Source organism: Balaenoptera borealis (genome assembly GCF_965194805.1).
Source record: "Balaenoptera borealis genome assembly, chromosome: 1".
NCBI classification, from domain to species: domain Eukaryota; kingdom Metazoa; phylum Chordata; class Mammalia; order Artiodactyla; family Balaenopteridae; genus Balaenoptera; species Balaenoptera borealis.
Window position 1 is genome coordinate 131,427,745 of NC_138860.1, and position 26,244 is coordinate 131,453,988.

The 26,244-nt window shown below is 33.9% G+C and overlaps 1 protein-coding gene across 1 annotated transcript in view; it reads right to left on the reverse strand.

Annotated features, from left to right (window-relative positions):
• LOC309619844 (uncharacterized protein) overlaps positions 1 to 26,244 on the reverse strand; it is a gene marked incomplete at its 5' end in the record, with an annotated part of 117,697 nt that overhangs the window by 85,255 nt on the left and 6,198 nt on the right. The window contains 3 exons of the mRNA XM_082375653.1: positions 12,152 to 12,253; positions 15,376 to 15,401; positions 16,068 to 16,111. Coding sequence (XP_082231779.1) covers positions 12,152 to 12,253; positions 15,376 to 15,401; positions 16,068 to 16,111 — 172 coding nt within the window. The remainder of the gene's footprint in view (positions 1 to 12,151; positions 12,254 to 15,375; positions 15,402 to 16,067; positions 16,112 to 26,244) is intronic.

The following is a 26,244-nucleotide window of genomic DNA, read 5'->3' on the forward strand; positions in this document are numbered from 1 at the left end:
ATACCTAGAAAACAAATTATAAAATAATAAAACAAATTATAAAAGAAAAAATCAGCCCTTACACAAAAACGGTGTTAACACTTGGTAATATCTAAAACTTGGTAGCAATAAGTAGATATAAATAAATATTTAATTCATATAAGTAGATATGAAGAAGTGTTTATTACCTTCTGTAAAGGTTTATAGACTCAGTTATCTTTAATCAAAGTACAGGAACTTGGGTTTCTCCAATTATAAGTGCTACTGGATAATGGAATTTTTCTCCTTGAGCCTATATGGATCAAGAATCCCAGGAAAAGGACAGAAAAGATATAAATTCCACAGAAATTCAGGTATGCAAAAAATAAAACTTTATTTTTATAGAGCTCAATTTCTATATCAAATACTAACTTCTGGGAAAAGTCAGTCATTTCTGTCATTTATTAGGCATTTCAGTTAAAAACAATTCTATTCAAAACTTCTCTCCTGCCCATATATTTTTGCAGGATGTGTCATTTGGTTCAAGAGAGGATCACGGTAAAGGACAGAGTGCTGGCACTCATCCAGTCCTTGAGGACAGTGAGCCTACATTGGCGGATTGCATGACATCTTTTCTGTGATGCTCCTCTATGATGTGACTTCATTAGCACAATGAGGCCCCTGCATGTCCCATGACTCACACTCCCTCTCCCTCTTTCTCTTTCTGTGTCTCTTGGTCTGTCTCTGTCTTTGTCTCTCCTCTCTTTCTCTCACATCTAACTTCTGTGTATAACTCAGTAAGGCCGCTTTCAAGTTATTCTTCCCAGATGTATTTGGGTCTAATATTTCTTCTCCAAAATTTGCCTATGTACCCACATTTGAAGAGTTTTATCCAGTGTGGGAAGTCTTGGTAGCAGGTTCAAAACAAATGTTATCTAAACTAATACTCCTCCACGTAAATTACTCTGCATTTAACTTTAATTTAGGTGCTAGATTTTTTAAAATTGAGCCAATAATATGCAACATTATTGTGTTTCTTAATATCCTCATCCCAATTCTCCACCCAAATTTTGGAGTCATTTGGGCAATTTCTTCAAGCTTTCCCTGCCCTCAACTTGAGGTGAATGCTAGCTTCAAGTCTAAACAATCTATCTAATAGTAGGATTAATGTAGGATTAACATATTAAACACTATCTCTCCAGAGTGATTTGGTTGTTGTTATGGTGAGTGTTACGGTTGCTAGCTTAGGTATCATCTTTGCACTTAAACTTTTTTGGTCAGTGTCTGCATGACTTCACTGGTATTGAGTACTTTTGGTTGCTTCTGTTCCCTCCGCTATAAAGGTGTCCAGTCTAACTAGGATAATATTAAGAGAGGTATAGGGGCATCATGGAAAGGACATTTTTGTAACCATCAGTATGGTTCTAAGTTAACCTCCTTCGCCAATAGTATTTCTGTTCCACTAGGTTAACCAGGGGCTAGGAAACCAAAGGGGGATTATAAACTTTGCATGTCTTAGAGTGAATATGGCTTTATTCCTTCCAGATAGAATCCTAGCATGTTTCAAAAGAATTCACTATTAATCCCATATAAGAAACAGCTATGTTAACCTTTAAAGTCATAAATCCTCCTTTTTTCCTAAGTATGTATGACGTAGAAACATGAAGCCAGGTCCCATTTTCTCAGTTAAGATATTGTTCATATGCCCATTTACCTTTGTGAAAACTGGAGTTGAAATTATAAAGACCATTTCTATTGAATATAATTATATTTATTTGGTCTATAATACTCTGTAAAGAACAGGGCTTTGTCCACTAACTACTTAGATGACTAAGTCTTTTGGAGATAATATCCACAATGTTTAACAACATACCTCTTTGTATGGATTGATGTGGGGAAACTTTGCTCATACAAACTCATATTCATGAATATTACTATTGGAGTATTCAGTTAATCATTGCACCCTGGCTACCTTCCCACACATTAAAATCACCTTAGTGTCCAACTAGGGACATGTTCTTATTCTTCTAGGCTAGCATCTGTGGAATTTTCCTCAATACTCACAGAAAAAATAATGGGTTTGGGTGAGTTGGTGTGTGGATACATGGAAATAATTTTTTCTCCTCTTGTATAACAGAGCACATGGATTGTATATTTATTATAGAACTGATAGCATTCTTTTTTATTCTACAATTATTAATGCTTTCCTTGAGGGGAAAAAAGAAAACTATTGACCTAGTTAAAATTTTTATCCTTTATCTCCATACCTAACAGAGAACCTAAACATAGCAGATGCCTAGAAAGTCTGAATTGAATCATATTGTTAAATTACAATTTCTAAAATGTGTACACTTAAAAATATTTTTCAATAGCCTTTCAATATTCCTACCCTGATGCAAAGAAGAATAAGGCCTACTTGCCTAAAATCTCTGTGGGTAACTAGATGCCTAAGAAAATCATTTGGCAGCTCCAAATAGTTGAAAATATTAATTCTAATTTTCAAGCAAAGCCCCTTAAAGTTAGATATCTAAAATTTTGCAGTGTAGGTTCTTTAAGCACTGGAGATCAAGGCAGCAACAGAAACTCAGGGATCACTTTCCTTGAATTTAATTCCCAAGATCTTGGTTCATAATGCATTAACAAGACTTGCATCAAATCAAATTGAATTGCCATAGACATGTGCCCCTAAATTCTGGCTCTGCCCATTTCAGGCCAGTACCTTTCTTGGCTCTGCCAGTAACTAAAAGCACTTAGGCAGAAACACAAATGGACTGAAGGATAGGCGTAGACGTAAGATCTATTATTAATCCCACCCTTGTTATCTATGTGTTAAAATGTGTCTGACTCATTTTCTTCTGTGGAAAATAATTAAACACAATATTTATTCCCAAAAAGCATCAGGTAGAGTTTGGGTAAGTACTTAAAGTTTTCCCTGCATACTTTCTCCAAACATACTTGACTTGTAGGACCTCTCATTTGATCATCCATCACTCTGAAACTAAAGCTGCCTATCAAGGTTTGACATTTGGGGTGCCAACTTAGATGATTTTTATATGTCCAAATGGGGATAAGGTTGGAGATGCCAAAATTGTAATCACTTGTGACCTAAATAACCAAGAAAGAAAAAGCCGATGCCATTAAAAATTGTGTCATCTCCTCTCCATGATTCAGTAATGAAAGTTTGCCGGCCAGCAGTCTGTCAGTTGCATTCTGTTTAATCACTGGAAATTGTGTGCACTGTATCTGTGAAGCTTAAATGGAAAAAGTTGCCACTGCAATTGCATCTTCTTCCTACCAATAAATCAATGTAGAGGAAGTAGAGAGAGAGAAGGCCACCTGACAGGTTTCCATCAAAACAACAATCATAAATTAGCACTCACAGAGAAGTATCACACAAGACTGTTTTCCAGGGACCCTAAGTTAAGTAATGAAAGACGTGCTTTAGTTTTAAAAGGTTGCAATTCCAGACATCTCCGACCTGGATTTCATGAAGGCAAAGGGAACCACCCAGTGAGAAAGGTCACGATATCTCTAGAGGTAAAGCTGTCTACCTTCCCTCATTTTTGACACTTGGGATATTTAAGAGGCTGATAGGTTTTATAACTGCAACTAGACAGACCTTGATCTCTTTCATTGATTCCATTTCTTAAGACTCTCCCCATAATGTAAGGTAAGTTCATTGTTTTCTCACTTTTTTTGAAAGAAAGCACCATTGTGTAAAATATGATTTTTAACTTGATGGCAGCATGCCCAGTGATTTAGGTGATATTGAATTCTTGCATAAGTTCACTGCATAAACCCAGAAAAAGAATGCTGCTTTTGACAGGAAGAGAAGGCAGGTTTCCTTCCTAAATCATGAGGTTAGAAACACACTTGTTCAAAACATACACTGAACTCTATGTTTCTTAGATTTGGCATATAGAGTTTAAAAGAGTTAGATACAAGGCCAAATGAGTCCATATTTTAAAGAAAAGAAAAAAACTAAGTGTAATTAGAATCCAAATTTTAGAAAATCACTATTAATCTGATAAATATTTAAAACCAAGGTATGAAATCACTGACTTTGTAATAATGCAACAGAAACATTAGGTTTTTTCCTCTCCCTTTTCCTTCAATACCTGCAAATTTCCAACTGTCTTCCACCTCCTGGTTTCTATACTCTTTTAATATAATGTGATATAGTCTACTTATTTTTTTAAGAGTCAAAATGGTATGGAAAACAATGAGGTATTGCAATATCTCTAACCTTGCAATTGTGTAACCTGGGAATTGGATTTTTATGCTCAAAGTCTCGAATTATATCATATTATGATTAGGGTTATTGGGAGCATTCTCCCTCATTTTTGCAGTGGGAGAATGCTGTTCTGTAGTCTGTTCTAGAAGAACATGCAAATGGTCCCTTAAAATAAAAACAACTCAGAATAATAAGAGATCTGAGAGCTTACGAAGTTCAACTTGTACCTAATATGGCAATATTCCTCAGACAGCCCTGACAATGGTAATTGGGCCTCTGCTTGAACATTTCCAATGAAAGGGTATGCATTACTTCAAAGAGTTGCTATTTTATCACTGGATAATTGTAGGCATTAAAAATATTTTGCCTTTTATCTAGGGAAATATAAATTTAAAAAGTAAAATTTTGCCTGTGCTTTTGGTGTGTCAGTCGGGGGCTCTGGGGTCCCTTCTTTCATCCACCATATTACACATGTTTCCTGTTGGAACTGACCTCCAGAACTAAATAGTTACCTCAGGTGTAGGTTGACCCATACAAATAAACTGGGGCTGCTATCTCATTTAATCTTAAAAGTAAACTTCATTCAAATAATAACTTTTGGTTATTTTGTGTAACAAATAGGATTCTGGAAAGAATTAGATGTCACTTTCAAGTGGGTAATTGAGGAGGGTTTAAAAGGGACTGTTACAAAGTGTGGGCAGTGTTATATAAAACCAGTAATAATTGCTGAAGCATTCTGGGGCTTGCAACAGAGAAGAGCTCTTACTTCCTTTAGGCCTGAAGGGGCAAGAGGATGGAGTGGTTACTGCCACCCAGTGAGCATAGTTTTAGTTGTAGGAGAGGGGTGCTTGGCAGGAGCTGTGGACTTTGGTAGAGACCAAAGTGGCCCAGTCGGAGGGAGTTAAGAAGTTAAACGCCTGTTCATCTATCTTCCTGCCTTCTGATCTCCTGTTGATACCTCTTATTAGTTAAATGCAACCAGAAGCCAGAAGCAGAATGCTCACTGACACAGTCCACAAAGATCAGCCACCCTGGGCACAGAGCCAGGCAGAGAAATGTGAAGAGTGAGCAAGAAAGTGCAAAGAAATATTAGCAAATTATGTACCAGAAACTATGGTAGATTATTATAATAGCCTCACACATCACTGAATATGATGAACATTTAGTACATCAATGAACATAAACCAAAAATGTTCCTATATTAATATAGTCGTAAGAAAAAAATAATCTATGAAATCACAGAGGCAGATGTGACTACTGACACGTGAATCTGATTTCATTGTCTTATAAATAAACTACTGTTTTTAACTTGTGTTCCACTTAAACTATCCAGCTAATTTTACATGAAATATTGCTAAACTGATCTTTTCACTTGTAATACCTATAAAGTTGGTTTTTTAAACTTAAATTCAAAGTTTTACATTTTTTAAGCGAAGTCGGTTTCAATTCACTGTTACAACATTCTCTCAATTCTCCTGCTCCCACCCTCATTACTACACACAAAATATGTAAGTAGTATAACAACTCTTTCTTATCAAAGAAAACCACTTCATTCCTACATATCTTTTATGACAACATATTCTTTGTTTTAATCCCAGACAAAATCATCCTTTTTAGCCTTCTGTTTATAAACTCAAAGAAGAGGTTTCCCTTCTTCAGTTACCACATTGCTGTTGTTTCTCTAATCTTCTTACCTTACTTAACCAATGAACGAAATTCTAGCTTAAATTCCTAGTCCTCAATTGCTGAGTTTTTAATAATAACTGCCCTGTAATTGGGATCTCCATCTTATAACTCAGTTTTGCCAAATTGGAGTGGTTTTTTTTGTTTTTTTGTTTTTGGTCTGCCCCAGTATTTTAGAAACCAGATTTTTATCGTGTTCTCCATCTCTTATTCTGAAGCATGTTTCCTGAATGGCAAGAGAATTTGTACTTTTGAAAATCACAGTATCCATGTGGCTGTTTGCTCAATATCTTAGTACAGGGCTTGGCACAATTTCTGGCTGAGAGTAAAAGTCTGACATATATCTGCTGAAAAAGACTGAAATGCTGCCAAACATTGCAGTATCAGCCCTCTGGCTCCCTGGATTGCTCTCAAACACTTGCCACTCCAACAGTACTAATCATAGAGCCATTCTTATTTCATTCTGTATTGAGGAGATTTGACTCAACTTGGACACTGGCCATTGATGCATTTACCTCACTTGGCCTTTTCAATGAGTCCACACTCACAAATTCTGACCTACATTTAGATGTGCTCTTCCATGAAGCCATCCACAGAATAACAATGTCCAGCCTGAATACTTTTTCTTCAAGCCTCCAACTTCACCCAATTCTTCTACTCCTGTTTATATACTTTTGGCTTGGTCTTTCCCACACTGAAACTATTCTACTATCTACCTGGTTATTTCTAATCCCATTGAAATGTGTTGATTGTTTTAATTAAATACTTAATAGCTAAGATATTTAAATATATTTCAAAGGCATAAGAAAGAAAGATAAAATAAGTAACACCAATAACTTTGGAGTTCCCTTCGTGCCCTTCTATGACTCAAGGTACCATACCATTTAGGGTACCATACCTACTCTAAATTTTGTGGTTATCATTTTCATTTTCTTGCTTTCTTCACACATACATACACACACACCCACATACTGTATATTTTGAACTTCATATAAATGGAATCATACTGTGTAAAATCTTCCACAATTTCCTTCTAATGATGAATATTATCTTCATTAGGTTTATCTCTGTTGATGCATGTAGCTGTAATTCCTTTATTTACATTGCTCTATACCAAAATGTATCCTAACATTGATTCTGCTCTTCATTGAACTAGCTTTGTGTCTGCCACTCTTCTAGTTGTTATCGCTGTTAAAGATAACAGGATTGCTTAGGATAAGGCCAAATTCAGGCCTTACACACCATTCAGTTTTGTGTGAGTAAAGAGAATAAAAACCTAAATGAAGCTTAAAACAATCACTGGGTAAGCTGATTAGATGCAAGACCAATTATAGATACTGACACCTTCTGAAGTCACTTTTTTCTATCCAAATAAAAATGCCTGAGAGGTATAGGAGAGCAAACTTCTGACTCAAGTTGCCTGGGTTCTAGTTGTAATCTTGAGAAAGTTTTTTCATCTCTTTCTTTCTCAGTTTTCTCCTCTCATTTTAGAGACTAAAATTGTTTACACCTCAAAAATTTCTGTTATTCCTGGATCAAATAATTTATGTGAAATAGCACTAGAGAGTAATGTTATCATGAAAATTAGTATATGTCACGTCCCATAAAGAGGCCTTGGCAATGTGTTCCAATGGTTATGATTTTTGGAAAATTTGAAACAACAAAAAAAGTTGACCTATAATTAATGAATACCAATGACTTTTCCCACTCAGTCTTCTCACATTCATGACACTTTCTCTTTTCTATGATGGCATTAGAGTGACAACTACTGCTGGGAGATTTTGCTAGACGGATGTTGAGTTGAGACTATACTGTGTCTGGGTTCCAGAGATATACTCTAGTGGTTTGTAGTCATTTTCTATACAGTTAGATATTGTTAGTCACAGAAGTCATGGTAGATATGTCAGTCATGAAAATGTAGAAATGGCTTCCAGGAAAACTGTTGCTACTGCTCACTCTGAAAACTAACTCACCATTTTGACCTAAAGAAGCAGGGCCAGAGACTGAGTCCTAATATGGAAAATGTCCTCTGAATGCAAAAGAAGCATGTGGAGTGTGGAGGGAAATTGAGAACTGAAACATAAAAAGCCAGAATCAAATTAGTGAATGATTCTTCCAATCACCAAACATGTACAACTGTAAGCAGAGAACTCGGTTTTTTAGATGCCAAGTCAAATGGAGTCTTTCCTCCTGTCAGAAATACTTTTGATAGAGAAGTATATACAATTACAAATGAATTATACACAATAAAATAATTTTTGCATCTGTTGTATAAAATCAGTAGAAATTTTTCTAGCAATGAGAAGTAAAGTGTAATATTTTTTTAGATCATTCTAAAATCAGCAATTCATTAAGTGGAAGATACATTTTGAATAGAAGTAGTATAGTTTTGAATTATTTGCTAATCTATTTAACAAATATTTTTCACATTGGAAAAGATTTAAATTTTTTACTGTTTTCACACAAAATACTGATATTTACAAAGATAACATATTCATAATAAGCCACTGCAGTGAGGAGACATGAATGACAAATTGTTTAATGAGTATTGTCAATTTAAAGTATTGAAGATGAGTCACTCCAAAAGAATACCTGAAATACTCTGAAATCTTACAATAATATATAAAAGAAACCTGATAAAAGTTTTCTTAAATTTGATAACAATCCAAAAAGTTATATGGCATTATCATAGATAAATTGTGAGGCTGAGAGAATCTTTTCTAAACTATCAGACAAAAAGAAAATCTACCAGCCTAGTAGAAAGACTGAATTATCTTTCTATTCTGTTTATAAAATAAATGACAAAATGGTTGTATGAAGAGATGGTCAAATAACATGTAACCAGAAAAAATAGGATTTTATAGATATTTTAATAAAATATAATTTTTCTGGATTTGGCACCATTTATGGCTTGGTTTGATTTTTTAAATTATGTAACTGGTAGTAATTTATTTTTTATCCTAAGTAAATATTCACTTTCCTACTTTATTTTATATTTGTTATTTTGTATTTTTTTTGTTTTTAAAGGTTTTCCAAATTACATAAATTTCTGCTGTACATAATCTGAATTTGTACCCGTCACATAGTAGCTGCTTGATAAATATTAGCATTCATAGCTATTTTATATATATGTGTATATATATGCATACATACAAATACATAGATGATTATAGATTTGCTTAATGCACATGGAGATTTTAATGAAAAAGTAACGTACATTTTTGTAAATATTCATTTTTAATTTCATGTAGTGTCTATTTATGTTCATAATTCAGGTACTTTTTCAGTTTGCATTTGGATTATTAGCATTATACAGACATAGGCTGAGTAACAAAACTAATGACATAGACGATTTTTAATCCAGACAGCCAGACTGAACAGGAGTAGAAAGTTAAAAAAAAAAAGACCAGTAGTCTCCATAAAATGACTCACAAATACTACTTTGCCCAGAATAAAAGAATACTTTATAATTACCTATATGTGCACATGTATGTATACATGTGTACTTAAAAATAAAAGAGAGTTTTTTCAAGACACTTGAAGCAGGAACCACAATACTTAAAAACCTGAATTATAAACAAGGAAATATACTTCCCAAATATGAATGTATTCATGGATATATAGCATGACAATTTTTGACTGAAATCTAACATGTTTGCATAACTATCAAGGTATTCTACAAGCTTCTGAACAGAGATAAAGTTATGAACAGAGATAAAGTTTATATCAGAACTATATCACCTATAATTCTTCTACTCAGGAAAAAAAAAAAAAAAAGCAAGGTTTGCCCCACTGTGTTGAAGACATTGTCTTGAAAAGAACTGGTATCATTTTTTGAAGTTTCAAAAATGAAGCATAAAATAAAAACAGAGCTTGTCAGAAAAACATAGTGTAGCTGTTTGTGATACTGCAGTAGAATAGGAGTTTCATGTTATTAGAACAGATGACAGTTCAGTCTAGTGAAAACAATGGCATTTGAAATGTATTAGATCTATGTATTATCTATTTTACATGAAATAGATTTTACACGAATACACACACAGCATGGGTATACATATAATTTAACACTTCAATAGTTAATCCCTTTGCCATTATTCACAATAGAAATTATGAAAAGCAATTTTGTGGTGGCTTTAAAAATATTTTAAAATGACTATATGACAGTTGTGTCATGTTGTTTTATATATCACAAAGATATCATTTGACACAGCATGAAACAGAGAGTTATTGCTGGGTCTACTATAATTCAGTATCATTTTTTCAAAGTCCTTCAAACAAGTAGTGATTTAGAAAAAAAGTATTATAAACTCCAGAGTCAAAAAGTCCTAACTTTGAACCCTGATCCTGCCCTTTAAGGCTGTGTGATTTTAAGCAAGTGAACTGACTTCTCTTTACCACTTTTTTTGCTATAAAATTGTCATTAACATTTGTCTTTAAGTTTTATTGTGAGGATTAAATCAAATATGAAAAGGCACATTATTGGCTATGAACTCTCACCTTTGGTGAAGTTTCAGGTTCACTTCCCCTTTATCCCTTCCACACAACCTCATGGGAGAAAGTTATCAGTAATGAAGGCAATAATAGCAAGATTAAAGAGGCACAATTTATATACAACATTAAGCTACAGATTTTTTTCATAGAAGCAGCAGAAATGTTAAAATATTTTTTCAGTGCTTTTGAGTTTTTAGGGATCTTAGAGAAAATTACCAACTAGGTCATTGTGTCTGTAATAATATAACTTAGGTAAGACATTGACAAACAATTACAGATATGTATGTTCAACTGTAGATAACTAGTATAGGGACTAGAAGCCAGCTATAATGTCTGTATCTTTCTGGAATGGGTTCATTATACATATACTTCAAAGAACTTCAGCAGTAGTAAGTACCTTGCAGATATTTTGGTATCCTAGTGTTTACCAAATCAGTGAAATTGCTGAGACTTTAAAGTTTCTCTCTCTACACTAGGTATATGAGTGTTTTTACTCCAACTCAAAATGGATTCAGGACAATTAAGAAAAACAAACCAAGCAAAAACATATGGTGAGGAAGAGCTATTCCTTCCATTCAGATATGAGGGATGAAAGAACAGTAAAGAAACTCATTGAACCACATTTGCTTAACACTCTGCACTCTTTATTCTAATCATAACAGGAGTAAAAACATGAATGAAAACCTTATTGAAGTAAAATCAGTAGGAGTCCTGAATTAGCACAAGCCAAACATCACAATGCCCTGAGGATGAATAAATATAATCAAATACACTGTTGAAAGAAGTAAGCAAAGACAGGTTAGAAAAAGATGCTTCTTTATTTTCATGGAAAATAAAATGAAGATATTGAAATTTTTGGAAAAAATTTTCTTTCTTAGTTTTTCTAAAGGAGAGAAAGGAGCTGTACTAAATGTACAAGAAAAATTTATTATCAAGTGTCAATATGCCTACCAAAATTTTGAAATAAAAACCCAGATATGGGTACTGTTTACAGGTGTCTCATTCTTCCCTTCTGAAATAGACTTACAGATAAAAATTCAAATTGAACAGCACCAACCATGTTCCAGGCATATATAGCCATCATATTGTCAGGTTATTTCTTTGATCTTTCCAAGAATTCTGTGAGATATCAATTTTCCATTTTGGGTATGAGGAAAATGAGATGTGAAAAAACAAGTAACTTGCATAAAGTTATCATAGCTTTATAAAATAAGAAGTATTTGCTTCTCCATTTTGTGAAAGTTTGTATATAATTGGAATTTTTCTAAATATTTGGTAGAAGTCACAAGTGAAACTATCAGGGACTATAGTTTTCTTTGTGGATATATTAATAATTTTCAGTTCCTTTTTAATAGATTACATGTGTAGTTGTGCTTTTTTTTGGTCAGTTTTAGTCATTGTGTTTTCCAAGGAATATACTTAGTAAAACTGTCAAATCTATTGCCATCAAATAGTTTATAATATTTCTCTATTATTTTTAATGTCCATAGGATCATTTGTGATATCCTCTTTATTCCAGTCGTTGGTAGTTTGTGTTTTCTCTCTTTTTCTTTTTATTAATCTTGTTGATGGTAATATTTGTGAATATTATTAGTCTCTTCACATAATCAACCTTGGGCTTTTTTATTTTTCTCTGTTTTTAATTTTCTATTTCATTGATTTCTAATCTCATCCTTATCATATATTTTATTCTATTTAATTTAGATTTAATTTGATCTTCTGTTTTTTTAGCTCCTCAAAGTGTAAATACATATCACTGTCAATAAACTACAGTTTCATCCTCACAAGTAGTGGCAAAGTGGAGATCACCAGTATCTGGGTCCTCCTTGGAATGAATGGGCCTTACAACTGTTATGGCGGTATCAATTTTGATGGCATAGGACTGGGCTAGATTAGGAAAGGACAATGTTAAGGTAAATAGAGTATTCAGCTGCTAAAAATTCCAGTTATGCTCAGAGAACAGAAGAAGATTCCTTCGGTTAGAGGAAAATTTATGAAGCAATTCTCTAAGAAGACAAACCCTATTAAATAAACATTGAATATCTTTGATTTTTTTTTTTGAAGACCTCTGATTTCAGAAATACCAATAGCTATCCAATAATATGAGAGCAAAATTGTAAGTTGTAGTTTGGAAATTTTTCTTAGGAATTAGAAACATATTTCTTGCCAGTGCTATTATAGTTGGTCTAGGAAATTGCTTAAGAACAAGTATAGAGAATAGATCAAAAATATATTGTAGTAGAAAAAGTAATAATAGTAATAGTAATAACATATTTAATTGAGTACTTACTACGCAACAGTGAAGAAATTCACATGAGTTTATATATTTGATATTCCCCAAAATCCTATGAATCAAATGAGATACAGAGAAAGTATGCACCTTGTCAAAGGTCACCAACAGGTAAAAGCATAGCTGAGAGTCGCTATCAGGCTCTCTGACTTCAAGACTCCTAAGCATTTCACCTCTCTCTAGGAGGTCATACAGAATCTTGTTCATTAGTTGCTACAGAGGTATACATAAACTGGTAGGATTTGCCTAAAATTATGGTTCTGTATTCATCTTTTCTGATCCTTCCTATACTTCTGAAGGCTTAGATTTTACTGGTTTGGCAAAAAAATGTTAGGGACTGAAGGGTGTTCTTTGTTAATCAATACAGATCATACATACTGGAGTTCTGGAAAAAACTCACAGGTAGGATTCATTTCACAGGAATGCAGGTCCCAAGCTTTAAGTAAACCAATAGCACAGTTACATATGATTATTGGAGCCCCTTTCCCGGCCTTCTAGTTTGAAAACAAATCTTGATAAGTAGAGTAGCTACTCAGAGACAATCTATGACTTTGAGTTGTGCATTTGCTCAAACTAAAGAATGAAGGAAAAAACACAAAGGAAAAGCTAGAACAGGGTGGGAGTAGGAGGATGAGAAGTAAATACAGTAAGCTGAATAAAAGATATTAAAAGCATCATCAAAAAAGGAGATAGGCTTGAACGAGATATAGAATTAAGAATTCAGAGTCAGAAGAATAGAGAAAACCATAGGAAAGAGAGGAGGACATATTAGGTCAAACATGAATGTGGACGGATGTTCATGAAGAATTAGAAAGGCAGAGAATTCTGACCTCTGGTGACTTTAATTTTTCTGTGTCATAATGCACAGTCTAGTCAGACTCATCTAAAGAGAATGAGAAAGTATAGGTAGACCCTGTTTCCCCCTGAAAATAACTCTCTTTTTAATGTAATCTTCTACAAACCAATAAAATAGTACCATTCCATTCTCTACTGTCTTAATTTCTTGAATTTCTATTCGCTAAGATTCCAACTCTGCAGTCATGTTCTGTGATTGCTTATTTCTTCAGTCAAAAGCTATTAGGTGTCTAGAATATGTTCTGTGCTTAGACTCTGGTTCTGTAGAGATGACAAAACACAATCCTTGCTCCCTTTGAGCTAACAATACTTTGAAAGAGACAGACATGTAAATTATGAGACAACAATCCAATGAGTGCCATGAAAGCAATACAAAAACCAATTCCTAGTTTACTGGAGACTGGAAACATTTGATGAATAAATATTTAAAATTAACATGAGATGAGATTAAAAAGAGCATCTGCTCAGAAATCAGGTATCCAAGAAAAGATTGGCAAAAAAGGAACCCAGCAAAGGAGGGGAGCAGCACTAGTAACTGGCTGCAGACATAAACAACCAGAGGGCCTGAACTGGTTTTCTTTACCTTCTCCACAAAAAGGCAACAACAACAATAAAAACAAATGGCAGGGTCGCCAACACATATATGAAAATTGCCAATAAAAAGCGATACATCAGACATATTAGGAAAGAAACTTTTCTTTGGAAATGAATCATGGACCCCTGTGATTACTGAAGCCTGTAATATAGCTCTAGAATATTCCAGCTACTTCTTATTCCATCCTATCAGATTTAGAAAAATGACAGGCTGAATGCTTAGTCTATCTGAGCTGTTTCAGAAATTAATTCCAAATATTAAACCAAAAACTGCTACAACATTTAAGGAAGTATACAAGCTTGCTAAGCCAGAATGGTGACAATAAAAATTGCAGTGATGCTACAGTGTTATAATCAATGTCTAATTGACTTACTAATTACAGAAAATATTCTGTCATATATTTTTCTATAGATCAAGAGCCTACTAAAATGTGTCAATTTGTTTTTGGACTAGGATTTATAGACAGACTAATTATTTGTTATAGGTTAAAAAGTTCAAAAGCTGCTTTAAAAATATATTTATACTTTAGATACAGGTTCTCATTGGTAGAGTTACCCAGCTACCAAATTTCTAGATTTCTAATTTCTAAATTAAGTCTATATTTATATTCAACCAACATCACACAACTACTCACCCAATATGGTAGGCAATAAAATAATCAAGGATATGGATATATTACCAACAAAATTAATGAAAAATACCAAGGTTTATTATAACTTGAATAGGTGAAAACAATGCTATTCTGTAATTTTAAAATATATACTGGAATATATAGACACATATACGTATACCCACATACGTGGATAAATATATACTTACACTTTATTATTTTATTTGGGAAATAGGCTTTCTTTCATTTCAGGCCCAGTATATGGGGGTATGTTATTTTACAATCGTATATATGATATAGTTTTCTTGATTTAGTAAAGAAGCATGATTTAAATTATTCCAAACAGATGAGAATCTATCTTATTTTAAAATACATTCTAAACTTTTCTCTCTCAGTTACTTACTTCCATATTACAACATACACGCACCCATGCACACACACCTTTGATCTTTGCCTACAGAGAATAAGCAGCAGAATACAGCCTCAATTTGGCCAACAGTAGTTAATTCAACAAAATAAATTATTACTGGGATAGAGTCTCCACCTTCTGGGAACTCCATCTCCCTGATACACCATTTACCACAAGAGAGCTTCCACAAGAATGTGAGATGATCCTACCCATTGCCTATAATTATTTGATCTAGGAATGGACACCTTACTGAATCTGAGACAGTCACAATCATCCCTGATAAATTGAAATTTGAAAGTAAGAAATATTATGGTAGGATGAATGATAGCTAAATCACATTAATGTCTGTCTTCTTGAGAGAAAGATCTCAAACTCCTTATACAGAGTCCATGAAAGAGGCCCTGTGGCTCGGTTTTCCAACTCCTCCTTGGAATATGGGGAGATTTTTTAAACAAGTATCCTTCCAACAATTTCCTTTTCTCTTAATGTTGCTAAACACTGCAACCAAATCAAATTTAAATAATAAAATTAGGCTTTGGTTTTTCCCATTATTTGGCACAATTCACACACAACCAACCTTATTGTTATCAAATTTCCACTTGTTATTAAATAAAAAATACAGCCATTTTTATCCTTTCTGTGCACAGTGGGGATGAACCATCCCTGGTCTCAAAACCTAAGCAAAGTTTCTTTTCTAGACTGAATAATGATAGTTCCTTTCCTTAATTATTTCACTTACCTGCAAGTTTCCTTTTCTTTTACTTACAAGGTCCATTTTAGTTGTGTTGTTTATCTGTCAACACCGACTCAGCATATAGCTATCCAAAATGTTCCAAAAGCATTTGTAAACCCATATCCAAGCCCAGTACATACAAGAAGCATAGCAAATTGTCAAAGAGTTCAATCCATGAATTCTGAGACATCTACTAATAGCAAACTTACCTTTCTTTAATTGATTCCAAACGAGGTACAGCAGTGGATAGTCCCTAAAAATTAAAACATTAAAAAATAACAAAAACAAAAAACAAAAACAGGAGAAACAAATTTAGTTTCTGAACAAGCACCAGAACAGCAGCCCTTGAGGAAATACACCATTGTAATGGATGCTGTGATTTGCTGCTTGAATGCCCCTTAAGAAGGATTCATTCCACCTGCTGGGAATGCTGCCTGAAGACAATGCTCAGCTGTAAGTCATTTCAGGGAATTGTTCTTAGTTGAAGACAGCTGCATTGCTCAAGTTCCTACCCCCTTCCTGGAGAAGCCTATATCCAGTGACTAGTAGAAATCACAGTACAGATATCCAGCCCCCTCATGACCATAAGAGACAACTCTGAAGGGCCATCCCAGCTGCAGAGCTGCCCATGGACTTGAATGAAACCTTGTTGTGACTACACTGACACACAGCTTCTCCCACTGCCCAGTCTTGTTTCCATCCCTTTCCTCATAGGTACTAGTTCTGACTGTACTCCCTAATAAACTTCCTGAACTCTGATCTCTTTCTCGAGATCAGAGAGATTGAGATCAGAAAGAGTCTCTCTCTTCCTGAACTCTGATCTCTGCTTCTAGGGAAACCAATCTGCAATAAATACCTAGAAGAAAGATTAGAAGAAAGAAATATATACACATTTAACAAATACATAATAATACATAAATACTAGCTACTTATTTTTTAGCTCTTATATGTATAATGTCCATCATACTAAATACTTTAATTGCTAATACTAAATGCTTTATATACTAATACTAAATACCTTACTTGAATTACTTTTGAGCTTTTGCATGTGTATTAACCTGCAGATAAGGAAACTTTAGGCAATTTGTTCAATATTGTTTAAATGGCAGAACTAAGTCAAAACCAAATAAGTCTAACTGAAAACCCACTCCCTTCATCACTTTCATATATACTGTCTCAAATATTAAATCAGAAGCTAGAATCTGCTTTTCAGAAATGAGAGCATAACTTTCATATCTCCTGTGGCAAAATTTTCCTTTCCTAAGTTGTTATTTGAAAGTCCAGGGTTGATTAGAATAACTCTATTCAACATGGAGCCAGTGCCAAGAAACACTTGTTGATGAGTTTTTATATTCTATTTAGTCCATTATTTGGGCTCTTCAGTACTTTGCTTGTTTTGCAGCACACAATTCAATGTGTTGAGTTATCATGTGTGTTAACTCTTCATAGAGTTAAAATCTTCAGAGAGGGAGAATATCATTTACAGAAGGCAGATAAGTAATTGACTAATGTTGGGAGAACAGATTAATCAAGTCAATCATTACATGGACAATTTGATGTTCACATAAAACTGAAAACAGACAAAATTTTCTTCTTGCTGTTTTCAGACATTATTCAAGCTAATTTTGAAACATCTTAAGACAAAATATATAAGGTTTATAAGTCTGGGTAATTTAACCAATATTTAATAAATAAAAATAAGCTTGAACTCAGATTGTTTTCCATGTTTCTTTGATATATCTTTTTCAACTAAAATATACTTAACTTATAATATGTATCAGAAAGCCAAAGTGAACAAAAATTTCCTCTTATTGGTCTTAGTACTTTTGTTTTTTTTTGAAACAAATGTATATAAACATAGGCTTCCATTTAATACATAAAAGTTTAATACTACCTAAAACAATTGCTTGAAAAATTGCAAAATTATTCTTACTCTTTAAAGAAATATTTAAACAACATTCCTTAACTAGCTTTAGGAGTAATTTCTCACTTTTTGAGTACATTTTATTTAAACAAGGTCACTCCACATTGCAACAAATAGAAAAAATAAAATCACGATGTCAAGATATATAGTTTTTAGAGCTACAATCAGGCAATTTTTTTTAATAATCAAATATTGGGCTATAGTGAATTTCTACCTTGAGTCTCATTCTTAGAGTAACTGGATAATAGATTTCATGCTTTATTAAAGTACCTTAGCAATTAGAAGGGAAGATATATTTAGTTCTTTTCATTTAGAAGGAAATGATATTTCATTACAGGTTATCAGTGTAGAGAAACTATATTTGCAATATGATCAAGTATATCATCTATCAAGCACAATCATCAAGCTATACAAGCCATGAAATTGGAGTAAATCTGTCTTATGAAATAGAAAAAAGAAATACAGAACTATTTTTATATATTACCTATTCATACTGGCACATGTGCAATGTAGAGAAGGTATTGTTAATTCTGGGTGTTTCTATATATTTCAGTGCACTTAATCTTCGTTCCTCTTATCAAAGTATGTGAAGCTATGGTCACTGAGTCTACAAAAATTTACTAAGTTAACAATTTTGATTCAATGACAGAAATGCCTAGAAATTAGGTTGTCTTGAATGCACAATCTAGGTTAGTACATTAGAATACATATTATAATGAAGCATGCCAGCAATCTGTAAATAGGAGCATTTCTCCATATATCCAAATTAGATATGCACAGGATTTGGGGGCAATCCAAGATAGAAAATTATGATTCAGTGCATTAACTATAAGAGATTAAATAACTCCTCCAGAATATCAGGGCTAATAAATATCAAAGTTTGTGTACCTTCCAAAGGGAGGGATTTGTGTTTGAGGTATTTAATTCATGCTAAAACAATTATTTTTAATTATAAGAAAATTCAGATTGTAGAGGAAGGCACAAGTGAACTGAATTCTTGTAAGAATTTGATCATTTCATTTGGGAAATCATGATCATCTACTTGGCTTAGAAAATCATTTGAGATAAATGATTTTCCAGGTGTCCAAGAACTTAGAAACATGGAAGTAAACTTTAAACAAAGAATGAAAATGGCTTCCACAAAATTACTAGAATTTGTCAGTTGTGCAATCTTAGTAGGTCAAGTAAAGAAATGATTTAATGACCAGAAGTGTCCACTAAATCCATGGAAGCTACTGACCAAGCTACTACAAAACTAATACTTATTAATCCCTTTTTATGTGACAATTGTAAAGTGCTTTATATGCATTATCACATTTAAAATCCTAATAACATTCTTAGGAGGTGTGAACTGTTCTATTACTATCATTATAGATGAGGTAACTAAAATAAGAGAGTTGAAATGTAACAGGATTCAGAAATGGGAAAAGTTACCATTTACATTGCCCCATTCTGTTTCTAAAGAGGATGATTCCTTTGCTTCCTCAAGATACCTCACAGGATGCTTGACTCAGCTTTGTTCTGCTGAGTTGAGTGCTGAGGTGAGTCTGAGTAGGAGATTTGGAGAAGTCAAGAGAAGCGAAAACTGTTTTCCATGAGATTGGAGAGACACAGACCAGATGAGTGGAAAAACTGGGAATTTAGAGGGTTCCAGAGAAGAGAGCTGCAGCCATTTGAAAAGGAACTGCAGTGAGGAAAACTAAGAGTGCAGTTTTATCAAGAAGGTAGTCATATTCTAACAGGATTTTCAGGATGGTTTGTGAAGTAACGTAGCTGATGTTTCCTCCATATTTTAGGAAAGACAACACTTTTCTTCAATTGCTTGAAGTAAGATAGAATCTTTGTTTTCACATTAATTAACTTGATGAGATTTGGTTTAAAGAGAATGCAGTTAGACTCAAAAAGCCTGTCCATTTCCAGTTTCATGAGGGAATTACCCAAATGCATACATCTGGTAAGTACTAGATCTGAAATTCCATTCCATGTCTAACTTGCCGTCTCTACCATTAAACTGCTCCCAATATCAGCTTTTTCTCCCAAGCTCATCTCTTTCCTCTAGAGAATAATATTCACTTTCTTTAAAGAAAAAAACTCTCCATGAGCTAAGCAGCTAAACAGCCACTGACACAGACAAACTCATGCTACATTCTGTAGTACTGCAACATCCAGCCAATCATTTAAAATTACAGGTTTTAAATTACAGTTTCACTAGCTAGGGTGAAGCTTTTAAGATAGAAAATAGGGATCCCTAAAGATGTTAAAAAAAATAAAATAAAAAAAATAAAGGCAAAATTTTACTGAATGTTAATACACATAAAAAAAAAATTGATGGTGATGAACACCTAATTTGTAATTGTGTAGAAATGAGCTATAATATACCAATCCGAAAAGAAGTTGAAGTGTCAAAATATACAACTATTTTTATATATACATAGTGAAAGTAACTGCTGAAGTGAAGCTGAAGTTGAACACAATAGAATACTTCAGCTTTACGGTATGCTTTCTGACTTAAATTCCTTTTATCAATTTGATTTTAAACCTGTATGTGCTTTTGAAATTGACTTTGTAAATAAATTGTAAATATTTTAAATTGCATAAACATGTGGTCAAAAATGATAATTTTATATAGAAGGATGGAGGGGCCCCTAACAGGTTAACTTAGTTTAAAAATAAAATTTAAATGTTCAGAACACTCATTAAAAAAAAAAGAAAATAGGGATCCCCTCTTGCCCTGAAGGGAAAGAAATTTCAATCTGGGTAGACAAAAAATATAATAGATAGCCAATAAATTTTAAGGTGAAAATAAAAGGATGTCAAATGAATGAATGTGGAAAAACTATACCAGGAGAGGCAAAAGGACTTTAGAAAACCATTAGGGAGTCAAAACACAGGAGGATAGTCATAAGAATAACCAGGATTTTGCCATAGGAAGGATACTTTCAAGATATTAGAGGCACAGAGACAAATATGTACCAAAACAGACATTGTAAAAGTTGTAACATTTTTGAAGACTGATGATAAACTCAATTTCTCTTTCTTTGTTGATAAACTTAATTGAGTTCAAACACAAGATTCTGGATAAGGTCTTTTTATTTAGCCATATTGCTTCCTTATAAATGGTTCCAGCATTCGAATAACTGTGACTATTTATCCAAATAATTTTTGTTTAACAGTGTGTATGGAGCTTCAGAGAAAGCCAAAATCCTTGCAAATAATGTTTGTATTTGTTTTTAATCAAATAAAACAATTTAGGAATAGATAATCTTAAGTAAGGATTACTAGTAATTTAATAATTCTATGAGATGTTTTGTGAATTTTTAATCTTTTCAACATTTTGCATCTTGCATTCACCCTTATATTTCAAACAGAGATTTGTTTCATGAGAAATTTGTTTTATCCTCTTTATGTGAAACATTTTTCATTAATTACGGTCTGCAAACGAGTCATTCTGAAGTTGCATCAGAATTCTCAGACTATATTTTGTCTTAATTGCTGTGCTTAGGCTTGCTATAGTATTAAGGTCCTCAAATTAAGAGAACTTGAAATGTTACCTGCTAAAATCAATTTTCTTTAGAAGTAAGTCCCTTAAAGTTTCTATTAGTAGGAGTGGTGCCTCCTAATGCTAGTCTGGGCATGGCTGCTCTAACAGCCAGGGGTTACAAGATGATGTTTCACAGCACCTTGGCTTTGTCTGGTCCACCAAAATAAAAGTTTATGATCATACATTCTATTCACACTTAATCTCTCTTCTCAGTCAATTTACTTATCCATATATTTCAAACAGAACTCTGCTTTTCATAAAACTTGCCCAGGCTTCTTTTCTCTAAAATGTATAATGCAACACTAGAAACATGTATCATTTTTTTCTCCCCCCTCCCCAATATCTACTGGTATCTAGTATATTGTCTTGAAAAGGCAGGTATTCAATAAATTCATGTTAATTTATTGTTCTTTCAGTTGTACAATATTTGTGATAACCATTCCCTATAGTTCTTTGAGAGCAAAAGGGAAATTGTGCCTCTATAGGTTCCTTCGGAACAATGACTCTCCAGTCAGATCACGATTTGCATTGAACTACCCAGACAGTAGCACAAGGAAAGTTTTCTCATCTCTGCGTCCAGAAAGATACGTTCCTTTTATCCTCCTGAAGTCAGCGGGTAAAATCAGTCAATACATCTTAGCACATGAACTATTAAGTACATTTTTCTTTGTCTATAGAAATCAATGGAACACACAAAACTGCTGTCTATTCTCCCCTCTTTGGAAAAAATGTAGAGTAGAGTCTTTTTTAAAAAAATGAAGCAAAACAAAACAGACCTTATTTGGATCAATTTGTTTCTTGCTACCACAAGTATAATAAGTACCATTTGTATAAGCCAAAATTAGATGAGGCTGTGGGCTGGGGGACGGTATGGGTATTGGAGTTAGCAGGAATAACATGCTTTCAGTCTTTCAAAAATCCATCACATTCTTCTCAGTGAAGAGTCAAACTGTATAGCTAAAGAACTTAGAAAAACTGAAGTCTAGCCTACCCTCAGGGGAAGGGAGGGAAATTAAGCTCTGCTTCCTAAAAAGGGGAATACCTATATTTATTATATGGGATTATTCTACAAAGAAGATTATTCTCATCTCCATTTATATATTTATTTAGTCTTTTATTTACATTATCATGTATTCATCATCATATGTTTATGCATATATATTTTTTTTACTTTGGGTGAGAATCCATTGCTATGCTATTTATTTATTATTTATTCTGTTGCTCAAATTGTTCCAGCTTTGGCCTTTGAGAGCTCTTTCAGTTTGGCTCCCTGTGTTCCTTTGATTTGCTCCCACCCTTTTGTGCTTTGAACACATCCTCTATTTCTGGTACTACAAGGTGTTTCAGGATCATTGTATGTTTTCCTTGCATGGCCCTAGAATTAAATTGAATTTTTAATTTCTTAAGTTAATTTGGTAGAGCTCTGTGCTCAATCTCCTCAGCAGTTGTGGTCTCCTATTTTCCTGACGTCACCTAGAGAAGCAGGGATTTTTGTCTCACTGAATCTTGAGTCAGACCATATATGTACCATTCCAAGCCTGACTCAATGTTCTTATAAACTCTAATATTACCTTATCATACCTAATCTTCCAGATCAAATATCTTCTGTCTTATGAAAGTCCTTTGATCTGTCAAGGTCCCAGAAGGAAACATATATCATAATCTGGTAATTTGAAGGTTTTGATAAAGGATAATTTACAAAGTGTGAGCAGTGTTTAATAAGAGATAATACACTATCCTAGGCCTAGTAAAAGCAGAAAGCTATCATCCCTTAAGTCTTTAAGGAACAGTGCAGGAAGTGGTTACCGAATCCTGGACAAAATAGCCATATATAAAAAGGCTCCTTAGAGAAAGGATGCAGCCAACCCAATGTAGCCAACTTGTTCTTCAGATTTCTGTCTCCTTCCATCTTCATATATCCTACTGGGAACTTCCATTGCTGAACTAAAGAGGAAAATGGAGGGAAAGGGAAGTAATTGAAGCAGATTCCAGGGGCCCAAAGTGGGTAGAGAAGGGTGGAGAGTGGATAGGGCCATATGAAAGATATGCGGTATATTCTTCTTCCAATAGCAAGTAAAAAAGGGAAACTTCTTTCCTATACCTAATCTTCTGTCTAATACTCCATATCATCATCACTATTTACAGATACAACCTAGGATCAAGTTCAACATTGTATTACTGAAGAGTCCAGGACATTTTATGTGCCATGGGAACAGAATTCCAAATGGAAAAAAAAAAACAAAAAAAACAGAAGGTAAATATATCAATGTATATATTATAGATACAGTGTAATGATAACAGCAAAATTAAGGGAAAATAATTATAGCCTAAATCCCTGATCACTAATTTTTATTTCATGTTGAGGACATGAGCTTTGTTCTCCTCCTTTTTAGACATAGGAGAAAGGTCATTTTTTTTTTTTTTTTTTGGCCTATTTGTATATCTAGCAGATCTCAATTACAGTTTAATACTATGCCTCATTATGCATATTTGGTCTCTGATGCTTTAGGCCACTGGTATCTTAACATATAAATATTTCAGTTGGGGCTATAATAATTTTCTTTGGAATTGTGCCTCCAATTCAATTCACCACACCCTTTTATGTAACTCCAGTTTAACTAATAGTTGAATGTGATGAATAATTTTTACTGTTCTTTTGTCTCTTTGTATTCTGGGGAAAAAAAGAGCCCTTAACGTCCTAGATTGCTGAGAAAAATAGAGACTTTATGAAACACATACACATATTGGGTTGGATGTCTTTCTTCAGATGAGGAGAAGGGGGAAAGTTCCATTTCATTCTTTTTTATTCTTTATTGAGTATCCTAAACTTCAGACAAAGTGAAAATTTGAGCCTTGTCTGAGATATCATCACTACCAGCCTTCCTACTATGTCTTCCTAAAACCTTTTCCCCACCATTCTATTTTCAATCTTGTCTTTCTCAAAATGTCCCAAGCTTCACCAAACTTTCATTCTCTGTTGATGGCCTAACCTCACGCTTCATTCAAAAACCAAAAGCTGTTTTACTGGTTTCTCCAGGAAGACACAAAGTAAAAGTAATCATAGGGTACCGCTATGAACTGGAAACTTAGCTTTGTTGAATAGTATACTTGATTTTAAAGACAGAGGAGAGTGGAGCATTAATTGTTTGCTAAGGAGAACGATTCAATAGAGAGGTAAAGAGGATTATAGAGGGATTAAGTCCTTCTCTTACAAGTAGGGATTTGACTCTAGTAAGATTAGTGTTTTGAAAGAATGAGAAGCCTTCATTCAACAGAAACAGTTGGAAAATAAAGAGGGTGATGAAGCAGACGAGCTAGTTTTGTGCATTTAGGGTTTATAAGTTAAAGATGTGCCTTCTGATGGCCTCTATGCTAGCACAGTCGATGGGTACATATTTATTATTTTCTTACTTAACTTCAAACAGGTTTTGACAAAATAGGCTATTCCCAACTTCTTTATTCTTCTTTATTTATGTTTGCTGCATGTCTTTCCTTATACTACAGTCTCCAGTTCATCCCTCAATATCCATGGCTGGCTCATCTCACTTTCTATGGGTGCTGACTGTTCAAATGTTCCAAAGCTCTGGTCTGTTTCTTCTTATCTATATACATTCTCTACCCAGATTTTATCTGATCCCATGATTAATATTCAATTCCATTATTTTAATTACTCTCTCTATATAAATGATTCTAAAATTTACCTCCAATTTCTGATTTCTCCTGAAATCTCTGTAGGGAGAGAAATTAGAAAGGGAGGAAGAAAGAAAGAGAGAAAAGGTAGAAGAGAGCTACATTCTCCCTGCCTAGTCTATCTAAATCAAGTATCTACACACTGATCTGACTGTGTTATTTTCTCTCAGATAATGTTGTTTCTTTCATAGCATTTATCAAGTGTGCCTTAATAGTTATCACCTGTATCCTCAACTAAACTTCATCAACAGGGTCCAAGCAGAGTGTTCACAACTATAGTCAAGCATCCAGTACAATGCCTGGCAAGAGTAAATTGCTCAACCAATATTTCTAAATTAAAGTAATGAATATAACTGGGTTGGTGCTAAAGTAGTAGACTACATAAGATGGGATGGATGGGTAGAAGAGAAGCATGTGTCCCAACAGACTTTGTTATTCTTAGGTTGCCTGTTTTCCCTGGGGAGGTTTGCCATGTTCTCCTTTGTCATAAGTCATATTCCCTGAAGGTCTAAAATTGTTACCACACATGATCTCTTTTACGTAGCTTATATAAATGAGGGGAAGTCTAGAAGGCTTGACCAGGCAAAAATTATACAATTGTACTGCCCTGTCTTTGTTAGCTAACACTGACTATGTTTCAATTTTTTTTTTTTTTCTTGAATCATTTTACTCTTTTCCACTCCCTACCCTGGTCCTATACTTAATTACTTCATTTTTGGATTTCACAGGAGCTTTGTCTTTCTGCATCTTCTTTCTGATCTGTCCTATACATTGAGCCCTAAAATATATTCCTAAATAATAATTTGCATCATATCACTCACACTTTGATCGAAACATTCAATGGTTCATCAAGACGCACACATATATATTAACGTTTAAAACCCTTCATCGCTTTGCCTCAGTTTCACTTCACCTGTCCTCCCACAAATATCTGATATGTTACATCTGCTGAACACATACTATTCTTCTGGTAACACACTGAAATCCCCGGCATACATGCCATTGTTCAAATTTTACTTCTGGAAGGAATCCCTTTCTATCCAAACCTGTCTGTCACTGTCCTCCCACATTGTCAATTCCAATTATATACCAAAGGCACAACCTATCCAGTGGGGTCCAGCTCCTTTAAACCTTAAGGCCTGCCCCTCATTCACACAACCATCATTTTCTTTGTCTTTGTGTTAACCAGCCTGCTTGCTCTGAACTACCTCATATTCTGCTTTAACCAGTT